The 22,127-nt window shown below is 39.2% G+C and overlaps 1 protein-coding gene across 1 annotated transcript in view; it reads left to right on the top strand.

The window, feature by feature from the left end:
* LOC126416186 (protein expanded) overlaps window positions 1–22,127 on the top strand; it is a 505,339-nt gene that overhangs the window by 477,591 nt on the left and 5,621 nt on the right. The window contains exons 14-18 of the mRNA XM_050083768.1: window positions 319–576; window positions 1,678–1,922; window positions 3,509–3,872; window positions 8,129–8,369; window positions 19,100–19,407. Of these exons, the coding sequence (XP_049939725.1) occupies window positions 319–576; window positions 1,678–1,922; window positions 3,509–3,872; window positions 8,129–8,369; window positions 19,100–19,407 (1,416 nt within the window). The remainder of the gene's footprint in view (window positions 1–318; window positions 577–1,677; window positions 1,923–3,508; window positions 3,873–8,128; window positions 8,370–19,099; window positions 19,408–22,127) is intronic.

Below are 22,127 nucleotides of genomic sequence, written 5' to 3' on the forward strand. Positions count from 1 at the left end.
CCAATTTTACTGACATTTAAAATAAAATTGACAGGAGCCTCACATGATGTCATTGCACTATTGATATAATAGATATTTCTAGCACTTTCACTGTACGGGAAGCCATTAAATTACACATTAACGGGGGAGAAATCATTCCACTTTCCTCTTGAATTCTGTGCCTTACCTAAGTCAAGGAAATCCTCACATCTCCATTGAAGACTTAAACCTGTATGCCCTCTACCTTGCTGTAATCTTGTTTCATTGGATAAGGTAACGTTAGAGAAAAGCAACTTCAGCACCTGTTACATTGGTAATACCTTTTTCTTGTTGCTGCAGGTCCTGGATACGCCTGAAGTGCCACCTCCTGTGCCTCCTCTTCCTCCCCCTGATCCAGCACCACCTCCTCTTCCCCTTCCAGCAGAGCCACTGCCCAGCTTGACGGGCAGCGGGGAAGTAGCAGCGCGGCTTGTGACAACCAGGCCACACATCTCAGTGCTGACAGCACATGCCAGTGTAGCACCACCTGCTGCTGCTCCCAGCTATGCTGCTCCAACACACACTACTAGCTGTCACCGCATTATGGATAAAATGAAGGTTGGTTATAATGAATTAGTCTCCATTACAAGATTGGAATATGCCCACTTAGTGTCTAAAATATCTATAAGAACAGAGCAAGGGAGAGCAGAGGTTGGCACAGTGCACTTCCCTTTGGGTGGACAGTGGTTTAAGTCCCTGTCCAGCCATCTAGATTTATGTTTTCTTTAGATTCCTTAAATAACTTAGGGCAAATGCTGGAATGGTTCCTTTAAAAAAGACAGGCCAGTTTCCGTCATCATCGAAGGGCATTAAATCCTAATTTTCCTTTCTGTAAGAAATTGCCAGAACTACAGGCTATCAGTATAATAAAGACTAAATGCAAACAGCAGGACCAATTTTTTCTCCAATCAGGCATTTTCTCATTGAATAGTTGAAGTGAATTTTCAAATTGTTCCTGATACTCTTAATTGGGGGAGGGGGGGGGGGGGGGGGGGGAAACCTGATCATTTCAGCGGATAAAAAAAAATGCGACTACCTTCCAATAACAAATGATTAAAGCTGCTCAATTAATATATACAATCATTAAATTGAATACACAAAACAGTTCCATTCATAAAAACTCCAAATGATACTTTTTTTAGATTATAGACAGTAGTGTCAATGTAGAGGAAAATTAAAAATTGTACTTCATTGCTCAAAATTGTAGTCACAGTCTTGATTTGATTCATTTCTGGTGAAGCTTTTTCATGTGTTTGTATTAATTATCAAAATATGAAGGATATAAAATACAATCTAATGATTGTATTTTATATCCTTAACATTTTGATTGATCCAGTGACATCTAAAGTTACACCAAGTTGCTTAAGCATGCAAAATTTGATAATAATTAACTCTGTTTTGCTGCCTGAAAGACTGCAAGTGATGAGATATGAACACTATCTTATTGTGGCTGTGGAATTTAATTTCAGAGTAATATCATTCATGTGCTGTCCATATGGATTGCATAAGTAATAAAGTTTGGACCCAGTTGTGGTAAATTAGATATTAACAAGGCTTGTAGTTAAGAAGAGAAGTATATACCCTCCATGTTAAGTTTAATTATAAATCATTTATCTACACTACACTACATTAAAGTTCCAATTTCACAATATTTTGTAGGTGCAAGCAGCTCAGCAGTTTCAAGTTCATCTTCATCAACAGCAGCAGCAACAGCAACAAATTGTTCCAGTTCAATTAACTGTTGGACGGAACAATTATTTGGATGTACATGCCTCTCGTGCCAGTGCAAATGCTGGTTTAATACATGCTTCACTTTCAAGATCAACTCTTGCACTCTCTGGCTGTGCATCATCACCTTCACCAGGTTCATCGTTTTCTGCCACTGGAAGTGCTGCATTGCTCAGGTCAGCGAAAATTATTGTTTGAATAGTAACCTATGTACAATAAATCTGTCATTAAAGCCTTTTTAATAATTCACCTACTTCCTAAATAATGGGAAAAAATGCAAATATTCACAACATAGAACTGGAGAAATGACCGACATTTGTTCGTATATTATTTTCAGTATCTGTGTTCATACACTGCATGATTTAATAGAATTATTGAAGAAAATATGAATGATTAATACTAAAGGAATCTAAAGCTCAAGGACTAGCAGTATAACGGAAGTGATTTCCAAAAGCTAGATAATGCAGGAGATGTGTGAGTAGATTGCTGGTATTTCAGAATTTTAGGTAAACCAGTACAGAATGTTCTTGCACCTTACATTGACCATGTGACCTGATTTTCACACAAGGAATATCTCTGCAACTGACAAAACCATTTTCAAAAGTTACAGCATATGACAGTGCCAGTTGCAGGTAAAGAAGCTACTTTGTGTCACTGCAGTTGAACTGATATATTCTTCTGTTATTAGCTTTTGTGGACTGGTTAAAATAGTACCTGTACCAATAGATCCACAAAATTCTACATCTGCATCTACATACATACTCCGCTAGCCACCAAGCGGTGTGTGGCGGTGGAGGGCACAATTCGCACCAAAGTCATATTCCCCAACCCCCCCCCCTCCCCACCCCTCCTCTGTTCCACTTGCGGATTACGCGAAGCAAAAATGACTGTCTGAACGCCTCAGTACGAGCTCTAATTTCCCTTATCTTTGAATGGTGATCATTGTGAGATTTGAAAGTTGGTGGTACTAATATATGCTGTACATCCTCGGTAAAGATCGGATTTCGGAATTTAGTGAGCAGCCCCTTCCGTTTAGTGCGCCATCTATCTGGAAGTGTGTCCCACTTCAAACTTTCTATGAGATTTGTAATGCTCTTGCGATGGCTAAGTGTACCAATCACGAATCTTGCCGCTCTTCTTTGGACCTTCTCAATCTCTTGAATCAGACCCAACTGGTAAGTGTCCCATACAGACGAACAATACTCTAAGACTGGACGAACTAACATATTGTAAGCTATTTCCTTTGTTGAAGGACTGCATTGCTTCAGGATTCTACCAATAAACAGCAATGTAGAGTTCGCCTTACGTCACTGTGAATACTCTTAATGCGCATACTCATAAAATTTATTTCCAGTATTACATGCAATCACCTACATTACTAAATTATGACTGAGCACAGCTCCAGACACAGTAAACTCCATCTCACTTCACTGTTACCAGGATGTGAAAACAAGAAATAACTATTCTATTTTTATTCTGAAAGCTTAATTGGGGTCACTGTGACCTGCATTGTTAATATTTTTAAATTTTTATTTTTGACTGAAGCAGTATCTCAAAAGTCAATTTGGGTAGCAGATTTTAAATTGCAATTTTAAATACAAATTCTGTACAGGTTTAATAATTTTGTTGTTATATTCATTCACAATTTGGTCACCCTATGTCATTTTATCAGGCAAATAACAGGTACCAGTTCTCTGTTGGAATATGTGCTTTAAATGTATTGTTTGGCTTCAGAGATGAAAAAATGCAAATTTTGTTTTAGGTCTACAGTTGCAACTGCTGCAACATCCCCTGGTTCCTCCTATTCTGGTGGTAGCTCAAGCCGTTGCCAGTACACCACAGGACTGGCAGGCTTGCCACTCGGTCAGGAACACCGAGGCTTTAGTATGGGAGGTCGTATTGGTTACTTGGGAGGCTCAACTGGGGCTTTGCACCGAGCTGCTGCTGCAACAGGATTGTCATTCTCGGCTACCGGATCAGCAGGCAGCTGTGGTCGTTTGCCACCTCCGCCTCCTCACCTCCACGCTCGTCGCTTTTCTCCACCACCGCCGCCATTACACCCCCGACAGCCGCCACCACCACCACCTCCTTCATCTTCTAGCCTTGCAACTGTATATACATCACAGGTGAGAGGCTTCCTTCAGTTAAAGGTAAAGGTTCTGTGCACTGTACACAGTTTATTGTTTTGTCTTACATTTAAAAATATGTCATCTATTTTCTGTCTGTGAGCTATGAGATTTGGTGTTGATATTTTGGCTGTTCTTAGGTTGACATTTGTGACAGGATAGACAAATGGAAAAAGAATAAACAAAGAAGGAGAATGAAACTGAATATAGTAGCAAAACATCATAAATACAAACTTCTAAAACTAACATACTTAACAACAAAAAATAATCTTAATTTGAATTCATAATGTATTTAATTTTGTTTGTTAACTTATTACTAAGATAGCTTTTTCTGTTTATTAAATTAATTTTTGTATCAGGTTTTTAACTACATAAACTTCCCAAATTGCCTGTATTTTGCTTTGATTAATTAGTACAAAGTGTAATAATGAATGTTATGTAGAGACCCACTTGCTCCTCAGGGATGTATGTTATCTCTATACTTTTTAATTACTCGTTTATCTCCAAATCTCTGTTAGCTGGGCGAGAGGTTAGTCTACTAATTGGGGGGCAGTGCAGATGATAAGGGAACTAACAAGCATAGACCCCAAAGTTGTAGACAAATCTTAATTGATTTTCATTCTGCCCTACACACACTCAGTACTATACAGATGTTCACACTGTGCAGCTGTTAGTGGATGTAAGGTAGCAACCTTGATGGATTGCTGTATATGAAATAAATATAGATGATATAAAGGGACGCTGAAAGTTTGTGCTGGACCGAGACTCTGACCCAGATTTTCCACTTGTCACAAGCAGCTGCCTTAAGCACTTTGGCTATCTGAACACACTTCCATGGCCAATCCAAACTTCCATACCTAATGAAGCTAATGCCAGAAAGATTCAGCTGCTGTGAATAAATTTCTTAAATTTAGTATAGCTGGAAGATTATCAATGTCTCTTTCTTCAGACACTGTTAAAAATAAATATAGTTGGGTTGTTCACCTATTCACATTTCAGGTAACTTGTTAAGTGGAAGTGTGTTATGCTCTTGAATAAATGTAAAATAGGTGATACAAAAACTTACTGACATCCAAATGACAATATAGATTATAGACTGCAGGGCAGGAAAACTGTTGATGACAGGCTCTGAAATTCATATACAGTGAGGCTGGGATTTGACAGTTACAAGTATAGCTCTGTCGAAGTTTAGCACTCTTTATATGTCTTGTCAGACCCTTCAGGGCGTGATAAGCTAGCGTACCATGGTGGAATTGTAAGAGGCTTTACTGCCACATTTGAGTTCTTGTGATGTCAGTATTCTGTCGCAGGAAGAATATTGTGGATACAGGAGTGAAGGAATTCAGGCAATGGGTTTAGGACATAGGCCATGACCAGATAATTCTGAGTCTGCATCTTCCAAGAAGTGGGGCGAAAATTGATAACAACATTCCTCTAAGAATCCGAACTGCTCCTACTTCTTTTTATTTGGTGAAAATCAATTGCGGTACTTGATGACCCAAAAACAGATTAGTAGAGATGGAAGAGGAATAAAGAAAGATCATACAGTGGTTCTCAGAAGAGTGGAAAAGAATGAGGCCAAATACAATTAAAACCTTGACTTTAGCATGGAAGAAATTCAGGCATAGGCTTTTTTCTAAACAGTATCACAATAGTGAATGAATCATTAAAAAACTGAAAGTTGCTCAGTGAACAATGTAGAGATGTATGACGGGAATTATGAGAAGAGATAGGGAAACAAACAAATAGAGCAGGGAACAAACTGGAGCAGTGGACGTAATTATGACTATAACGAAAATAAGATGTGGTGGGCAGGACATGTAACAAGTATATGGGTGTTAGATGGGCCAAAGACATTTGTTGCTGTATTCCCATAAGAAAAAGATAGAGACAGCAACCTAATAGAAGGTCAGTAACTTAGTAGAAGACGTACATGGGCAACATGGATGCATATAGCTGAAGATAGTAATTTATGGAAATGTCTAAATAAGGCCTTTACCAAGCAGTAGTCATGGAGGAAACAGGAGCGGGGAGGGGGGGGGGGCGCTGCTTATGATGATGAGTGAGCAGTTACACTGTTAGTAACTGATGATAAGCAATTCATCACACAGGACAGAAGGATAATTTTTGTTTGTGGCCATAAATCAAAAAGTAAATGAATATCCTCCATGAAACAAAAGGACTGTATGGTATTATTTACTGGGGGGTCCCCATCTGTTGTTGTTTGGCCACTTGATGCGAGTATATCTATTTGATACCACTTCGGTGACTTGCAAGTCAGTGAATATGAGATGACCTGAAATAGTGAGGACAAGACAAACACTCAGGACTGAACGAAGAAAACCTCTGACCTGCCAGGAATCGAATCCAGAGCCCCGCAATTTAGAGGCAGCAATGTTAACTACTGAGCCATAAACTGCGGACACATCATCCGTATAGAAGGTGAAATGTCAGTACTGACGATGGACACATAAAAGTACATACACTACCTTAACTTTCTTAGCTAACAGCTCCTTCCTCAGTCAGGCAAGAGCAGCAGGCTGGAGAAAGGTTAAAGAGTGGAGCAAGTCACACAGACCCCAAAAAAGAGCAGCTTATCTTTTGTGAGAACAAGGGTAGACTAAGATGAGGGGAAAGAGGGGAGGGAGGCACTCCCTCCTTTCTTCTTTTTCTCCCCTCATACAACAGGTGGGTTCCTCTGATCCTGGAGTCTGAGTGACATGCCATACTTTTGAACCTTTTCCCGTGCTACAGCCAACCCCTCTCCATGACCAAGGAAGGAACTATTAGCTCCGAAACCTACAATAGTGTATCTGTTGTCAGTACTGATATTTTACCTCTTGTAGTTAAATATTGGCCAGCAATTCTGTCTCATAATTATATAATTTTCTTGAGTGAATTTTCTTTTTGATAAACAGTCATCAGTCTGAAGATTGCTTTGAGCACCACAGTGCTTTACTTATTCTAGATTGCCTTCCTCCAACATTTGAAGTGACTTTCCTAGCAAATTACTGGGGGACCTACAGATAAATGTGGATTCTGAACCATGGCGCAGCTCACTCTTTTTCACATGAACCAAGAGATGAAATAAGTGGTAAGTGACAGATTAAAATCCTAGGACTGATGAAGGCTCAAACCCGAGACCTTTTGATTTGTAGTTTGGCACTTTACAACTCAGCCACTGAGTCAATGCAATCATTCAGATAGAATTATAGTTGAAAAAGAGGTTTCATCGTGAAAATAAGCAATAATAATGATGCTCCATGACCACCTTTGGTCTGATAATCTGTCTTGGCTAAACTGTTCTCAGAGCACTCCAAGGTGTTGGGTACTTAAATTTTTCTGTGGAGAATTTTTTTTTTTTATTGATAATACATTGCAGAATCGACAGGCACCATTTCTTATTAAGATATCATGTAGCAAGATGCAGCATAAGTAATGTCTTGATAAAGTGCTGCCCCCCTCCCCCCCCCCACTTGTCCCGACACACACACACACACACACACACACACACACACACACGGGCGTGCACATGAACACATGAATACACATTTTGAAAGTGGAAAAGAAAATATGATGAATTAAACTAAAAATGTTGAAATGAACTGGTTACCCCACAGCTTTTTAGAAATTTAAACTGGCAGTCATAGGTGTGTGTTATTTTTTTTTTTTTTTTTTGTAAGGTTGTGGAGATGCTGGAATAGGTACTGTCAACATTAAGCTTATATAGATATTGCAGTTGTGGCAGCTTGCAAGTTTAAGAATACGTTGTATCTGTGGTTATAAAATGCATAGGAAAAGCATATTTTGGCAGATAAAAAATGCTGAATTACAAATTTTTGAGCTGATTGTAACACTGGAGGAAGTGAATGGGCATAGAAAAGAGGAATGTCAGAAAGAGGAAAGAAAAAGTTACCAAAAACCTGTGGTTATGAGTGATTTACACTGATCACAAAAAAACTATGAAATGTGTGTCATGACCAACTCAATGTACATACTTCTTGTTAACCAATAGTGTTACACTATAGTCTAATCATTGCTCTGTGCAGTATTTATGCCAATCGAAGGTATATACATACTATATATAATAATTGCATTTAAATATTTTGTAACATGTTTGCACTGTTCGAAGAAATGACATACAGAACACAGCAAAATAATTGCTGTGTAAAGAAGTAAGTTATTTGTAAATGAGGTAGTTGACCATGTAAATCCACGAAGGTAGAAGCATAATTTGTCAATTTTCTCTTTTGCAGGTAACACGGGGTCAGATTGAACAGTTCCGTCAACAGATGTTTTCAGATGTGGATTATGTAATATATCCAATGTGTGATCCAGCCCTGAGTCGACAAGAGTATGCCGATGCTAAGGCAGCGAGTACACTCTCGTTGCTATCACTCTCTTCCACCTCTGCATCTGCTTCTCGCCAGGCTGTAGCTGCACCTCCACCTCCACCTCCATATGCCTGGGGCAGTGGCCTCCCAGGTTCTGGCCAAGGTAAGGGAATGAAGCACTACTGATTATCTATAGTGATTTTTTCTCCAATATGCACTCTTGAATTTGTGTGTTATAGTAGGTAGAGAGTTGTCATTCATGTCTGGTGGCATAAAAATTCACTAGAATAACTTTCACACTGAAACTTCTTGGCAGATTAAAACTGTGTGTCGGACTGAGACTCGAACTCGGGACCTTTGCCTTTCGCGGGCAAGTGCTCTACCGACTTAGCTACCCAAGCACGGCTCACGCCCCGCTCTCACAGCTTTATATCTGCCAGTACCTCGTCTCCTACCTTCCAGACTTTGCAGAAGCTCTCCTGGGAACCTTGCAGAACTAGCACTCCTGAAAGAAAGGATATTGCGGAGATATGGCTTAGCTACAGCCTGGGGGATGTTTCCAGAATGAGAGTTCGAGTCTCGGTCCGGCACACAATTTTAATCTGCCAGGAAGTTTCATATCAGTGCACACTCCGCTGCAGAGTGAAAATCTCATTCTGGAAACTTTCACACTTTCTGACTCTTTCTTGGATATTTGTTTTTAGCTTTACTTAGCATCTGCTATTTACTTTTTTTTTTTAATTACCCCATATGGTGATTTCCTCTAACTAATGAGAGACGAGAAAAGAGGCAACATATTTCTATACTTGAGTAGCAATGAAATTTATAATCTTGGTTGTTACAAATATTTTCCTGTTTCTTCCAGATATGTCACAGTTTCAAAGGTTGTGGTTGTGGTGGGACCTGATAACACAACTGATTTTTTTCTAAATACATAGCAGATCCTGCATCTATATAGGAGTGAAAATATGACAATATTCCTCCTTCTCTTGCTTCCAAACATGTTGTCTGCCTGGTGCTCTCTCAGTGGCTGTCTGGAACTAGCAGCTAACGCACCCGTTTTTGTTCCCATTGTACCTCAAGGGGAATAAGGACAACATTGCTGCGTGAAATACTTAAATATGCCACTGACCCCTATCTAGACTTTACCATCTCTTGCAGAAATTTATGCTATTGTTTAGTATTTGTCCCATATTAAATTCAGTTCAAACTGCAAACGGATTCAGGCAAACTGAACTGCACTTTAAGTGTGGAAGATGTTCTTAAAAATCTAAGGTACACAGTATAAATTCCCATGGTTGACAGCATAATGAAATTTTTTTCCCCAATCACCATTTCTTTTCCCATATTCATCCTAGTTCTCAGCCAAGCTAATGTCACTGTTCCTCCTCGAACCCTTCGAGATCCTTCAAGTTAAAGTTTCACATGACCTCGGTGTGAAAACTTTATCTGTGAATTTAATACAACCCCTTCATTAGTCCGTTACACAACGTAAATACATTGACATCAGCAGGAGTAATTTAGTCTGCAAATGTAAGATGATCTTGTATTTTTCAAATGAAAAGTTTAGAAACAAACCTTGTCTTCTAATTGGGTAAACACTGAATGTTGTTTTAGAACCAAAAGTGAAATCAGATTTATAATACATCGTGTCTTCTCCTACTAGAAACAAAATCTGGTTAATAAATTGCACATACGAGTTCATGTTATCAAAATTTATGCATTGTGGTATACTTAGGCAGTACTGTTTTGCAGTTCAGTCCCAAGCAAAATGAATATTTGTTCATCATTTGACTGAGCAGTACCAAGAACTGAAAGATTAAGTGGATAGTAGTTAAATATTTTTGAGATCTTTCATTTTTGAAAACCCTACTACAGTGTTGTTTGCTTCCTAAGAAGGAAAGGCTGAAACATGGAAGAAATTCGTAGAAGATAACGTTATGGGCAGAGAAGAGTAAGTAAACAAGATGAGGCACAATACTGCAACAATAATTTGATGGGGTGCAGAAACACCCAAGAAAAAGTGAGGAACCTAGTGCAGATGACAATACCTCAGAACTGTTTAAATCTTGTATGAAACAACACTGGAAAAACTGTTTCATGTACATGGGCTCAGGGCCACCCATAGATTTGATGGGTCCTTAGACGAACTTTTGTGAGGGCTCCCAAGTCTTCTCAGCCCATAGGAGTTAAATATCCCAAATATTGTTTCCTCAGTGCATTGTTTTACATATGAGTAGTAAATAAATTCTGTGTGCACTGTCAGTAATTTTTATTTATCAATTGAGTGTACCATATTTGAATAGATACAAATAGTAATTCACACAATAATAATAATAGCTACTAAAAGAAACAAGCGATTTGAGCATACTTAATTTTGTCATGGCTGGCTCTCCCAAGGCTGTCAGTAGTGCTGACAGAACATCGTCTACACCCAGGGCCTTATTGTGACTTCGGTCTTTCACTGCGCTGTCAAACTTCTCTCGCAGTATCATATCTATCACCTCATTCTCATCTAAGTTCTTTTCCCTTTCTGTAATATTACTGTCAAGTTCATCTCCATTGTATAGACCCTCTATATACTCATTCCATCTTTCAGCTTTTCCTTCTGTGGTCTATATTCGTATGGCTGCTTCTCTTTTCTCTGAAGGCCTCTTTGATTTTCTTGTAGGTGGTACCTATCTTTCCCCTGGTGAAATATGCTTTTAAATCCTTACATTTGACCTCTAGCTATTTTGTCCTTTCTGTCAATCTCATTTTTAGACATTTGTATTCCATTTCACCTGATTCAGTTGCTGTATTTTTAGATTTTCTCCTCACATCAGTTAAATTCTTATCCCCTGTGTCATCCAAGGATTTCTACTGTACTTGTTCTTTTTTTGTATTTGATCCTTTTCTGCCTTTACAATCTCATGTATTAAAGCTACTCACTCATCTACTTCTGTGTTCCTTTCCCCTGTTCTAGTCATCTGTTGCCTAATTCTCCCTCTGAAACTCTCAACAACCTCTGGTTCTTTCAACTTACCCAGGTCCCATCTCCTTAATTTCCTACCTTTTTGTAATTTCCTCAGCTTTAATCTACACTTAATACCCAATACATTATGGCCAGAGTCCATATCTGTCCCTTTAATGTCTTACAAGTTAAAATCTGGTTCCAAAATCTCTATTTTACCATTACAGAATCAGTCAGAAGCATTTCAGTATCTCCAGGTCTCTTCCACTTATACAACCTTATTTCATGATCCTTACACCAAGTATTTGCAATGATTAAATTATGCTCTGTGCAAATTATATCAAGTGGCTTCCTCTTTCATTCCATTCCCCCAGTTCGTATTCACGTATTATTTTTCCTTCTCTTCTTTTTCCTACCATTGCATTCCAGTACCCCATTACAATTAAATTTTCGTCTGCCTTAACTATTTGAATAATTTATTTAGTCTTCTCATATATTTCTTCAATTTTATCATCTGTGGAGCTAGTTGGCATCTAAACTGTACTGTAGTACTGTTCATCATTTGCATTTGGAGCTCTTGTATCTTTCATATTTGCAGTTAAAATTGTAAAATTACAGAAATATTTAGTTTAAACAACTATTTGTTTCTGTTTCTTAATAGCTTTGCATTCACTTTGCATGGTTTTGCTGGACCGTTCGCATATTATTTTGTACTGGTAGCTTCTCATCTGCAACCAAACGATGTTGATGAGAAATTGTTTTGGGAGTAAAACCTGTCATTTTATGCTTTAAACATAATTTAGTTTGCCACGATATTTCGCACATATATTCATTTTTACTTACATTTTTGTGTGGAAAGTCCTTTTTTCTCAGCATCCTGATGAGGTGTTGTGAAGCACACACAGATGTAACATACAGGGTGATTCAAAAAGAATACCACAACTTTAAAAATGTGTATTTAATGAAAGAAACATAATACAACCTTCTGTTATACATCATTACAAAGAGTATTTAAAAAGGTTTTTTTTCACTCAAAAACAAGTTCAGAGAGGTTCAATATGGCCCCCTCCAGACACTCGAGCAATATCAACCCGATACTCCAACTCGTTCCACACTCTCTGTAGCATATCAGGCGTAACAGTTTGGATAGCTGCTGTTATTTCTCATTTCAAATCATCAATGGTGGCTGGGAGAGGTGGGCGAAACACCATATCCTTAACATACCCCCATAAGAAAAAATCGCAGGGGGTAAGATCAGGGCTTCTTGGAGGCCAGTGATGAAGTGCTCTGTCACGGGCTGCTCGGCCGTCCAGAACTTTTCCCTTTGCACAAACACCCATTCTCTGTAAACTGTTTATACCAACGTTTAATACACCACCTATCAGGAGGTTTAACACCATACGTCGTTCGAAATGCACGCTGAACAACTGTCGTCGATTCACTTCTGCCGTACTCAATAACACAAAAAGCTTTCTGTTGAGCGGTCGCCATCTTAGCATCAACTGACGCTGACGCCTAGTCAACAGCACCTCAAGCGAACAAATGTACAACTAGATGAAACTTTATAGCTCCCTTAATTCGCCGACAGATAGTGCTTAGCTCTGCCTTTTGTCGTTGCAGAGTTTTAAATTCCTAAAGTTGTGGTATTCTTTTTGAATCACCCTGTATATTTTCAGAAATTTGGTCATTAAAGTGCTTTACACTTCACCAAAACACACTGTAATCATGGTTGTTGTGTGTCCCAGCCCAGTCAGTGTTCATTTGTTCACCAGGGAGTTTGGCGCCAAATTTGAATTTTGTTTGCATTTTGTCTTTGTGTGTGTGTTTTTTCTGTATGCTTCTTAGCTGTTTGTGTTGTCTTTTACACTAAAGGAACACCACGTAAAAGACAACACAAAGAGCTAAGAAGCGTACAGAAAAAACACACACACACACACACACACACACACACACACACACACACAGATAAAATGTAAACAAAATTCAAATTTGGCACCAAACTCACTGGTGAACACATGAACACTGACTGGGCTGGGACACACAATAACCACAATTACAAGGGGTTTGGTGAAGTGTAAAGTGCTTTTTACAACCAAATTTCTGAAAATATGTGTTATATTTATGTGTGCTCCACAACACCTCATCAGAATTCTGGGGAAAAATGGCTTGCCACACAAAAATGTACGTAAAAACAAATATATGCGTGAAATATCACAATAAACTAAATTACGTTTAAAGCATAAAATGATAGGTTAGCTCCCAACAAAATTTCTCATCAACATCATTTGGTTGCAGATGACAAACTACCAGTACGAAATAATATGCAAAGGGTCCTGAAGAATCATACAAACCGAATGTAAAGGTATTAACTAACAGAAACAAAAGTTGTTTAAACCATATATTACAGTAATTTTGTAATCATTTAGTAAAAATGCCTCAGCGATACAGATGGCCGTACCATAGGTGCAACCACAATGGAGTGGTATCTGTTGAGAGGCCAGACAAATGTGTGGTTCCTGAAGAGGGGCAGCAGCCTTTTCAGTAGTTGCAGGGGCAACAGTCCGGATGATAGACTGACCTGGCCTTGCAACATTAACCAAAACGGCCTTGCTGTGCTGGTACTGCGGACGGCTGAAAGCAAGGGGAAACTACAGCCGTAATTTTTCCCGAGGGCATGCAGCTTTACTGTATGGATAAATGATGATGGCGTCCTCTTGGGTAAAATATTCCGGAGGTAAAATAGTCCCCCATTCGGATCTCCGGGCGGGTACTACTCAAGAGGACGTCATTGTCAGGAGAAAGAAAACTGGCGTTCTACGGATCGGAGTGTGGAACGTCAGATCCCTTACCCGGGCAGGTAGATTAGAAAATTTAAAAAGGGAAATGGATAGGTTAAAGTTAGATATAGTGGGAATTAGCGAAGTTCGGTGGCAGGAGGAACAAGACTTTTGGTCAGGTGAATACGGGGTTATAAACACCAAATCAAATAGGGGTAATGCAGGAGTAGGTTTAATAATGAATAAAAAAATAGGTTTGCAGGTAAGCTACTACAAGCAGCATAGTGAACGCATTATTGTGGCCAAGATAGACACGAAACCCATGCCTACTACAGTAGTAGAAGTTTATATGCCAACTAGCTCTGCAGATGATGAAGAAATTGAAGAAATGTATGATGAGATAAAAGAAATTATTCAGGTAGTGAAGGGAGACGAAAATTTAATAGTCGTGGGTGACTGGAATTCGAGACTAGGAAAAGGAAGAGAAGGAAACATAGTAGGTGAAAATGGATTGGGGCTAAGAAATGAAAGAGGAAGCCGCCTTGTAGAATTTTGCACAGACCATAAGTTAATCATAGCTAACACTTGGTTCAAGAATCATGAAAGAAGGTTGTATACGTGGAAGAATTCTGGAGATACTAGAAGGTATCAGATAGATTATATAATGATAAGACAGAGATTTAGGAACCAGGTTTTAAATTGTAAGACATTTCCAGGGTCAGATGTGGACTCTGACCACAATCTATTCGTTATGAACTGTAGATTAAAACTGAAGAAACTGCAAAAAGGTGGGAATTTAAGGAGATGGGACCTGGATAAACTGAAAGAACCAGAGATTGTACAGAGTTTCAGGGAGAGCATAAGGGAACAATTGACAGGAATGGTGGAAAGAAGTACAGTAGAAGGAGGATGGGTAGCTCTGAGGGATGAAGTAGTGAAGGCAGCGGAGGATCAAGTAGGTAAAAAGACGAGGGCTAGTAGAACTCCTTGGGTAACAGAAGAAATATTGAACTTAATTGATGAGAGGAGAAAATATAAAAATGCAATAAATGAAGCAGGCAAAAAGGAATATAGACGTCTCAAAAATGAGATCGACAGGAAGTGCAAAATGGCTAAGCAGGGATGGCTAGAGGACAAATGTAAGGATGTAGAGGCTTATCTCACTAGGGGTAAGATAGATACTGCCTACAGGAAAATTAAAGAGACCTTTGGAGAAAGGAGAACCACTTGTATGAATATCAAGAGCTCAGATGGAAACCCAGTTCTAAGCAAAGAAGGGAAAGCAGAAAGGTGGAAGGAGTATATAGGGGGTCTATACAAGGGCGATGTACTTGAGGACAATATTATGGAAATGGAAGAGGATGTAGATGAAGACGAAATGGGAGATATGATACTGCGTGAAGAGTTTGACAGAGTACTGAAAGACCTGAGTCGAAACAAGGCCCTGGGAGTAGACAACATTCCATTAGAACTACTGACAGCCTTGGGAGAGCCAGTCCTGACAAAACTCTACCATCTGGTGAGCAAGATGTATGAGACAGGCGAAATACCCTCAGACTTCAAGAAGAATATAATAATTCCAATCCCAAAGAAAGCAGGTGTTGACAGATGTGAAAATTACCGAACTATCAGTTTAATAAGCCACAGCTGCAAAATACTAACGCTAATTCTTTACAGACGAATGGAAAAACTGGTGGAAGCCGACCTTGGGGAAGATCAGTTTGGATTCCGTAGAAATGTTGGAACACGTGAGGCAATACTGACCTTACGACTTATCTTAGAAGAAAGGTTAAGGAAAGGCAAACCTACTTTTCTAGTATTTGTAGACTTAGAGAAAGCTTTTGACAATGTTGACTGGAATACTCGCTTTCAAATTTTAAAGGTGGCAGGGGTAAAACACAGGGAACGAAATTTGTACCGAAACCAGATGGCAGTTATGAGAGTCGAGGGGCATGAAAGGGAGGCAGTGGTTGGGAAGGGAATGAGACAAGGTTGTAGCCTCTCCCCGATGTTATTCAATCTGTATATTGAGCAAGCAGTAAAGGAAACAAAAGAAAAATTCGGAGTAGGTATTAAAATCCATGGAGAAGAAATAAAAACTTTGAGGTTTGCCGATGACATTGTAATTCTATCAGAGACAGCAAAGGACTTGGAAGAGCAATTGAACGGACGCGACAGTGTCTTTAAAGGAGGATATAAGATGAACATCAACAAAAGCAAAACGAGGACAATGGAATGCGGTCGAATTAAGTCGGGTGATGCTGAGAGAATTAGATTAGGAAATGAGCCACTTAAAGTAGTAAAGGAGTTTTGCTATTTGGGGAGCAAAATAACTGATGATAGTCGAAGTAGAGAAGATATAAAATGTAGACTGGCAATGGCAAGGAAAGCGTTTCTGAAGAAGAGAAATTTGTTAACATCGAGTATAGATTTAAGTGTCAGGAAGTCGTTTCTGAAAGCATTTGTATGGAGTGTAGCCATGTATGGAAGTGAAACATGGACGATAAATAGTTTGGACAAGAAGAGAATAGAAGCTTTTGAAATGTGGTGCTACAGAAGAATGCTGAAGATTAGATTGGTAGTTCACATAACTAATGATGAAGTATTGAATAGAATTGGGGAGAAGAGGAGTATGTGGCACAACTTGACAAAAAGAAGGGACCGGTTAGTAGGACATGTTCTGAGGCATCAAGGGATCACAAATTTAGCGTTGGAGGGCAGCTTGGAGGGTAAAAATCATAGAGGGAGACCAAGAGATGAATACACTAAACAGATTCAGAAGGATGTGGGTTGCAGTAAGTACTGGGAGATGAAGAAGCTTGCACAGGATAGGGTAGCATGGAGAGCTGCATCAAACCAGTCTCAGGACTGAAGACCACAACAACAACAGTGAAAATGTTCACATTACAAATTAAATAAAACAGAAAATCACTGATGATCACACAGAGCTGCAGAAAAATGTTTGGGAACTTTGAAAAAACATGTTTTGCATAACTGGAGGACCTAAATTCAACGATTGTACTATTGTCATCAGTGTTGGCTTCATGTCTATCTTGGCTACAGTAACACATTCACTGTGCTGTTCATAGTAGCTTACGTGCATTCCTGTTTTCATACTCATTATTAAACCCACTCCTGTGTTACACCTATTTCATTTTGTATTGATAATCTTGTGTTCACCTAACCAGAAGTCCTGTTCCTCTTGCCACCAAACATCACCAATTCCCACTATGCACTGAGTGATAAAAAATAACCAGACATCCCCCAAAACATATGTTTTTCATATTAATTACATTCTGCTGCCACCTACTGCCAGCTACGACATATCATCGACCTCAGTAATCATTAAACATCGTGAGAGAGCAGAATGGGGCACTCCACAGAACTCACGGACTTCTAATGTGGTCAGGTGATTGGGCGTTATTTGTGTCATATGTCTGTACATATTCCACATTCCTAAACATCTGAAGGTCCACTGTTTCCGATGTGATGGTGAAATGGAAATGTGAAGGGACATATACAGCACAAAAGTGTACAGGCCGACCTCGTCTGTCGACTGACAGAGACCGCCGACAGTTGAAGAGGTTCGTAATGTGTAATAGGCAGACATCTATCCAGACCATCACACAGGAATTCCAAACTGCATCAGGATCCACTGCAAGTGTATGACAGTTAGGTGGGAGGTGAGAAAACTTGGATTTCATGGTCAAGTGACTGCTCATAAGCCACACACCATGCAGATAAATGCCAAATGACGCCTTGCTTGGTGTAAGAAGTGTAAACATTGGATGATTGAACAGTGGAAAAATGTTGTGTGGAGTGAAAAATCATGGTACACAGTGGGGCGATTCGATGGCGGGGTGTGGGTATGGCAAATGCCCGGTGAATGTCCTCTGCCAGCATGTGTACTGGCAACAGTAAAATTCGAAGGTGGTGGTTTTATGGTGTAGTCATGTTTTTCATGGAGGGGACTTGCACTCCTTGTTGTTTTGTGTGGCACTATCACAACACAGGCCTACATTGATGTTTTAAGCACCTTTTTCCTCCCCACTGTTGATGAACAGTTCAGGGATGATGATTGCATCTCTCAACACAATCGAGCCCCTGTTCGTAATGCACAGCCTGTGGTGGAGTGGTTACACAACATCCCTGTAATGAACTGGCCTGCACAGACTTGTGACCTGAATCCTACTGAATACCTTTGGGATGTTTTGGAATGCCGACTTTGTGCCAGACCTCACTGACCGACGTCGATACCTCTCCTCAGTGCAGCACTCCATGAAGAATGGGCTCCCATTCCCCAAGAAACCTTCCAGCACCTGACTGAACAAATGCCTGCAAGAGTGGAAGCTCTCATCAAGGCTAAGGGTGGGCCAACGCCATATTGAATTCCAGCATTACCGATGAAGGGTGCCATGGACTTGTAAGTCATTTTCAGCCAGGGGCCCATATACTTTCAATCACATAGTGTATCTATCTTCAACCTATCTGTTTCCCTTTTAAAATTTTCTAACTTACCTGCACGATTAAGGGATCTAACATTCCACACTCCTATCCATAGAATGCCAGCTTTGTGTCTCCTGATAACGATATCCACCTGTGCAGTCCCTTTCCAGAGATTTGAATAGTTGACTATTTCACCTCTGGAATATTTTACTCAGTGCCATCGTCATTTAACCATGCAGGAGAGCTGCATGCCCTCAGGAAAAATGACGCACAGTAAGGCCATTTTCGTTGATGTTATGAGGCCAGGTCAGTCAAAGCATCAAGACTGTTGCCTGTGCAACTGTTGAAAAGGCTGCTGCTCCTCTTCAGGAACCACACGTTTGTTTGCCCCCTCAACAATTACCCCTCCATTGTGGTTGAATTTACGGTGTGGGTATCTGTATTGCTGAGGCACGGAAGCCACCCCACCAACGATGAGGTCAATAATGGTTCAGGGGGGAGGCTCAAAGTGATATTTCATATTAAAATACTTGGTGGGAATTAACTATTGTTTGAATATTGGCTGTGTCATAATACAACGTGGCAATCCACATCACATGTGACAGTAAGTTTCATATTCTATATGTCTGCCACCTCATTCACAAAGTTGTCAGTAACAGTTTTTGAGCAAAATTTCTCATACAGTTGTTTCTAAACTTCCAATTGTTTCTGCTACAGGTTTACGCCGCGGCTTTCCTGCATATTCTTGCTCAACGGAGAGTCTGCTGGGTCCACCGACACTGTCACGTCCACTCCATCATCAGAGTGCAGCTCGGTACCAGTATGCCCCATCTTCACATCGTGCCCTTGGTGGAGATATATTGCGAGGGGCACGCTCCCATGAAGATCTGTTGGGATGCTCAACAGGCATTTCAGCAATATGTGCACCTCATACGTATGACAGGCCAGTGCCTGCACCACCACCCGTAACCCACGGTTATCGTCGACTCCCACCTCCACCGCCGCCTCCGCCCTATGACCAGCCAGTGAGTTCCTAGTTCACATAATTTTGTTGTTACAACTTTATGTGATTCAGGTTGATAATTATTGCTTGTTTGTTGTTTTTAACCTGAAGGAATTTTCAATATACTTGTGTCTCGCTATTATGCCCTATATCTGTATTTATAAAAGCTTTATTGCTGTTGAATTCATTTCCTCTCTGTGTTCTATCTCTTTGCTACTATTTTCACCTGTTTAAACTACATTTAGACTGGTTTCTCTCTTCTTGACGTGAGAGGAGTTTACCCACATCTCTCTTTCAGAAAAACAAAAATTTTAATGATGTAGAAATATATTTAATAACTGGCTAATTATTCACCTGTACTGCCATTTAAGAGTTTTTCAGTGGTCTTTCTACAATGTTTCTCCATACTTTTTTACTGAGATGTTATGTAGGATTTTGTTGTCCAATAATTATCTTGTATTTTTCGCCTCGAACTCATCAGCATGTTTTATTGTTAACGTTTGACCATCAGAGTCACATTACCTATTTATTATTTGTTTTTCAGCTAACTCACTAAATGTAGTTGAGTCTAAAAATAACTGTCTGTAGCTATTGGCATAGTCCATATCAATTCAGGCAGGGTAGGAGGAAATCTTACCTTCATAGTCTTGGATATTATTGAATTTAGTATATGTTAAAATGAAGGACTAAGTAAGGAAAATGTGTTTTTTTGTTTTCTCCAAAAAAATTTCTGCTCTGAGATACAGCCATCCAAAGAGGAGACTGTGCATGCCATTTTGAAGATGCGATTTTTGGAAAATTTTTTAAGGTGCTGTATTGCTGTATCTCTGGAACAGTTCTAGATATATATATATATATATTTTAAATTTGAAACATAATTGCTTTATGATTACAAAGAAATTCTCCATTACGACTTACCTGTCAAAGTTCTTTCACTATAGCGTTCTGAACTTTTTTTAATTTATGGATTTAAAATTTTTTTTTTCTTTTTTCTTTTTTTTACAAAAATGCCAATCTATAAAATTTTGATTTTTTTCTGTTGATCAGTACCATACAGTTCTACATTCCCTGAAAAGGAGAGCTTCCACTTTTAGGTTGAACAGGTTTTAGAAACAATTGAAATTTTTGCCGTGCATAAAACCGGTTTTATTACCACATTATCACGGAAAAGGCTCATAAAAATGAAAACCTAGCCTTATTTAACATAATTTTAGTTTTGAAAGATGAGTAAGATACTTTTTCAAGCATTTTAAATGGTTCCAAAATGTATGTGAAAGGCCAAAGACTTAAAGGTTTCAATTTATACAACTTCTGTGCACTTTGTTTTGTACTGAAATTAGCCAGTCAGTGAACTAAAAATGTGTTCCACTGTTTCAGTATCTTCCTTTGACATAGAGTGATGCCTTTCTGTTGACCCATAGGAACTGGAGCACATAAATCTTAAAAAAGAATTGTGAATAGGAAGTGAGCACTGATGACGTTGTTGCTATCCTTAAGCTGGAAACCTATACCCAGCAGCTGGTCCATGTGGTAGCATAAAGTTCACTATAGTTTTGTTTGACTCATAACTGGTGCCTATAATCTCTGCAATCCACCAGTCACAGTCATACACACACGCCACAAACATCCCCTTTCTCAGGTTGTGAATCTGAATATTATCCTGCAGTTTCTGAGGTGTTCGCCGAACATTCGAAATTTCTTCTTTCTTGCTCTTTAAAGTGCATGCAATATGAGTTTGCCCATCACTTTTAGTCCAGAAATGTGTCTTCTGAATTCCTTTCACAGGAGTAGTTTGTTTCGATCAATCTTCTTTTTTCTGCTCACGGAATCCTTCGATTTCCTCTTTGGACAAAACAATGAGAGCTGTGGATGTTTAAGATTTCATGGCTTTCATAAAATCCTCAGCATTCTGAATCACAGCTTTATTTGGTCTGGAAAGATTATATTTTGTAACATGGTGCTTCATCAGGCCTCCTACACCATCTTAATTGCCGTGACATGTAGCACTGTACACCCAGTCAGTTGGCACAAGTGACTTACTCAATTCAAACAGCTGGTAATGATTTTTAAAGTGACTCTTTGAAAAAGACACTGCACTGTGTCAACTGGTAATTTCCTCACAAAAACACAGAACTCATTGGATGGTCACAGATTTCTTAGAAGCCTCTTCAATAAACAAATTAGTGCTGAACAACTACAATACAGAAACCTGCAATGAACAACCACAACTAAGAAACTGACAAGAAACTACAATAAAGTATAAGAAATATCTGCAACAATGAAAGTGAAAAGAAATAACTGCAACAAAGAAAGTGATAAGAAATAACTGCTGCAAAGACAGTAGAAATAAACATTGTAACAAAGAAAATGTCTGCTTGTGTCTGTATATGTGCAGATGGATATGTGTGTGTGTGTGTGTGTGCGAATGTATACCTGTCCTTTTTTCTCCCTAAGGTAAGTCCTTCTGCTCCCGGGATTGGAATGACTCCTTACCCTCTCCCTTAAAACCCACATCCTTTCGTCTTTCCCTCTCCTTCCCTCTTTCCTGACGAAGCAACCGTTGGTTGCGAAAGCTTGAATTTTGTGTCTGTGTTTGTTTGTGTGTCTATCAACATGCCAACACTTTCGCTTGGTAAGTTACATCATCTTTGTTTTTAGATATATGATAAAGAAGTTAGTAAGAAACAACCTCAGTGAAGACATACATTACCCTTGAAAGTTAAAAAAATGATTTTTTAAAAT

Source organism: Schistocerca serialis, chromosome 8, assembly GCF_023864345.2.
Source record: "Schistocerca serialis cubense isolate TAMUIC-IGC-003099 chromosome 8, iqSchSeri2.2, whole genome shotgun sequence".
Lineage (NCBI taxonomy): Eukaryota > Metazoa > Arthropoda > Insecta > Orthoptera > Acrididae > Schistocerca > Schistocerca serialis.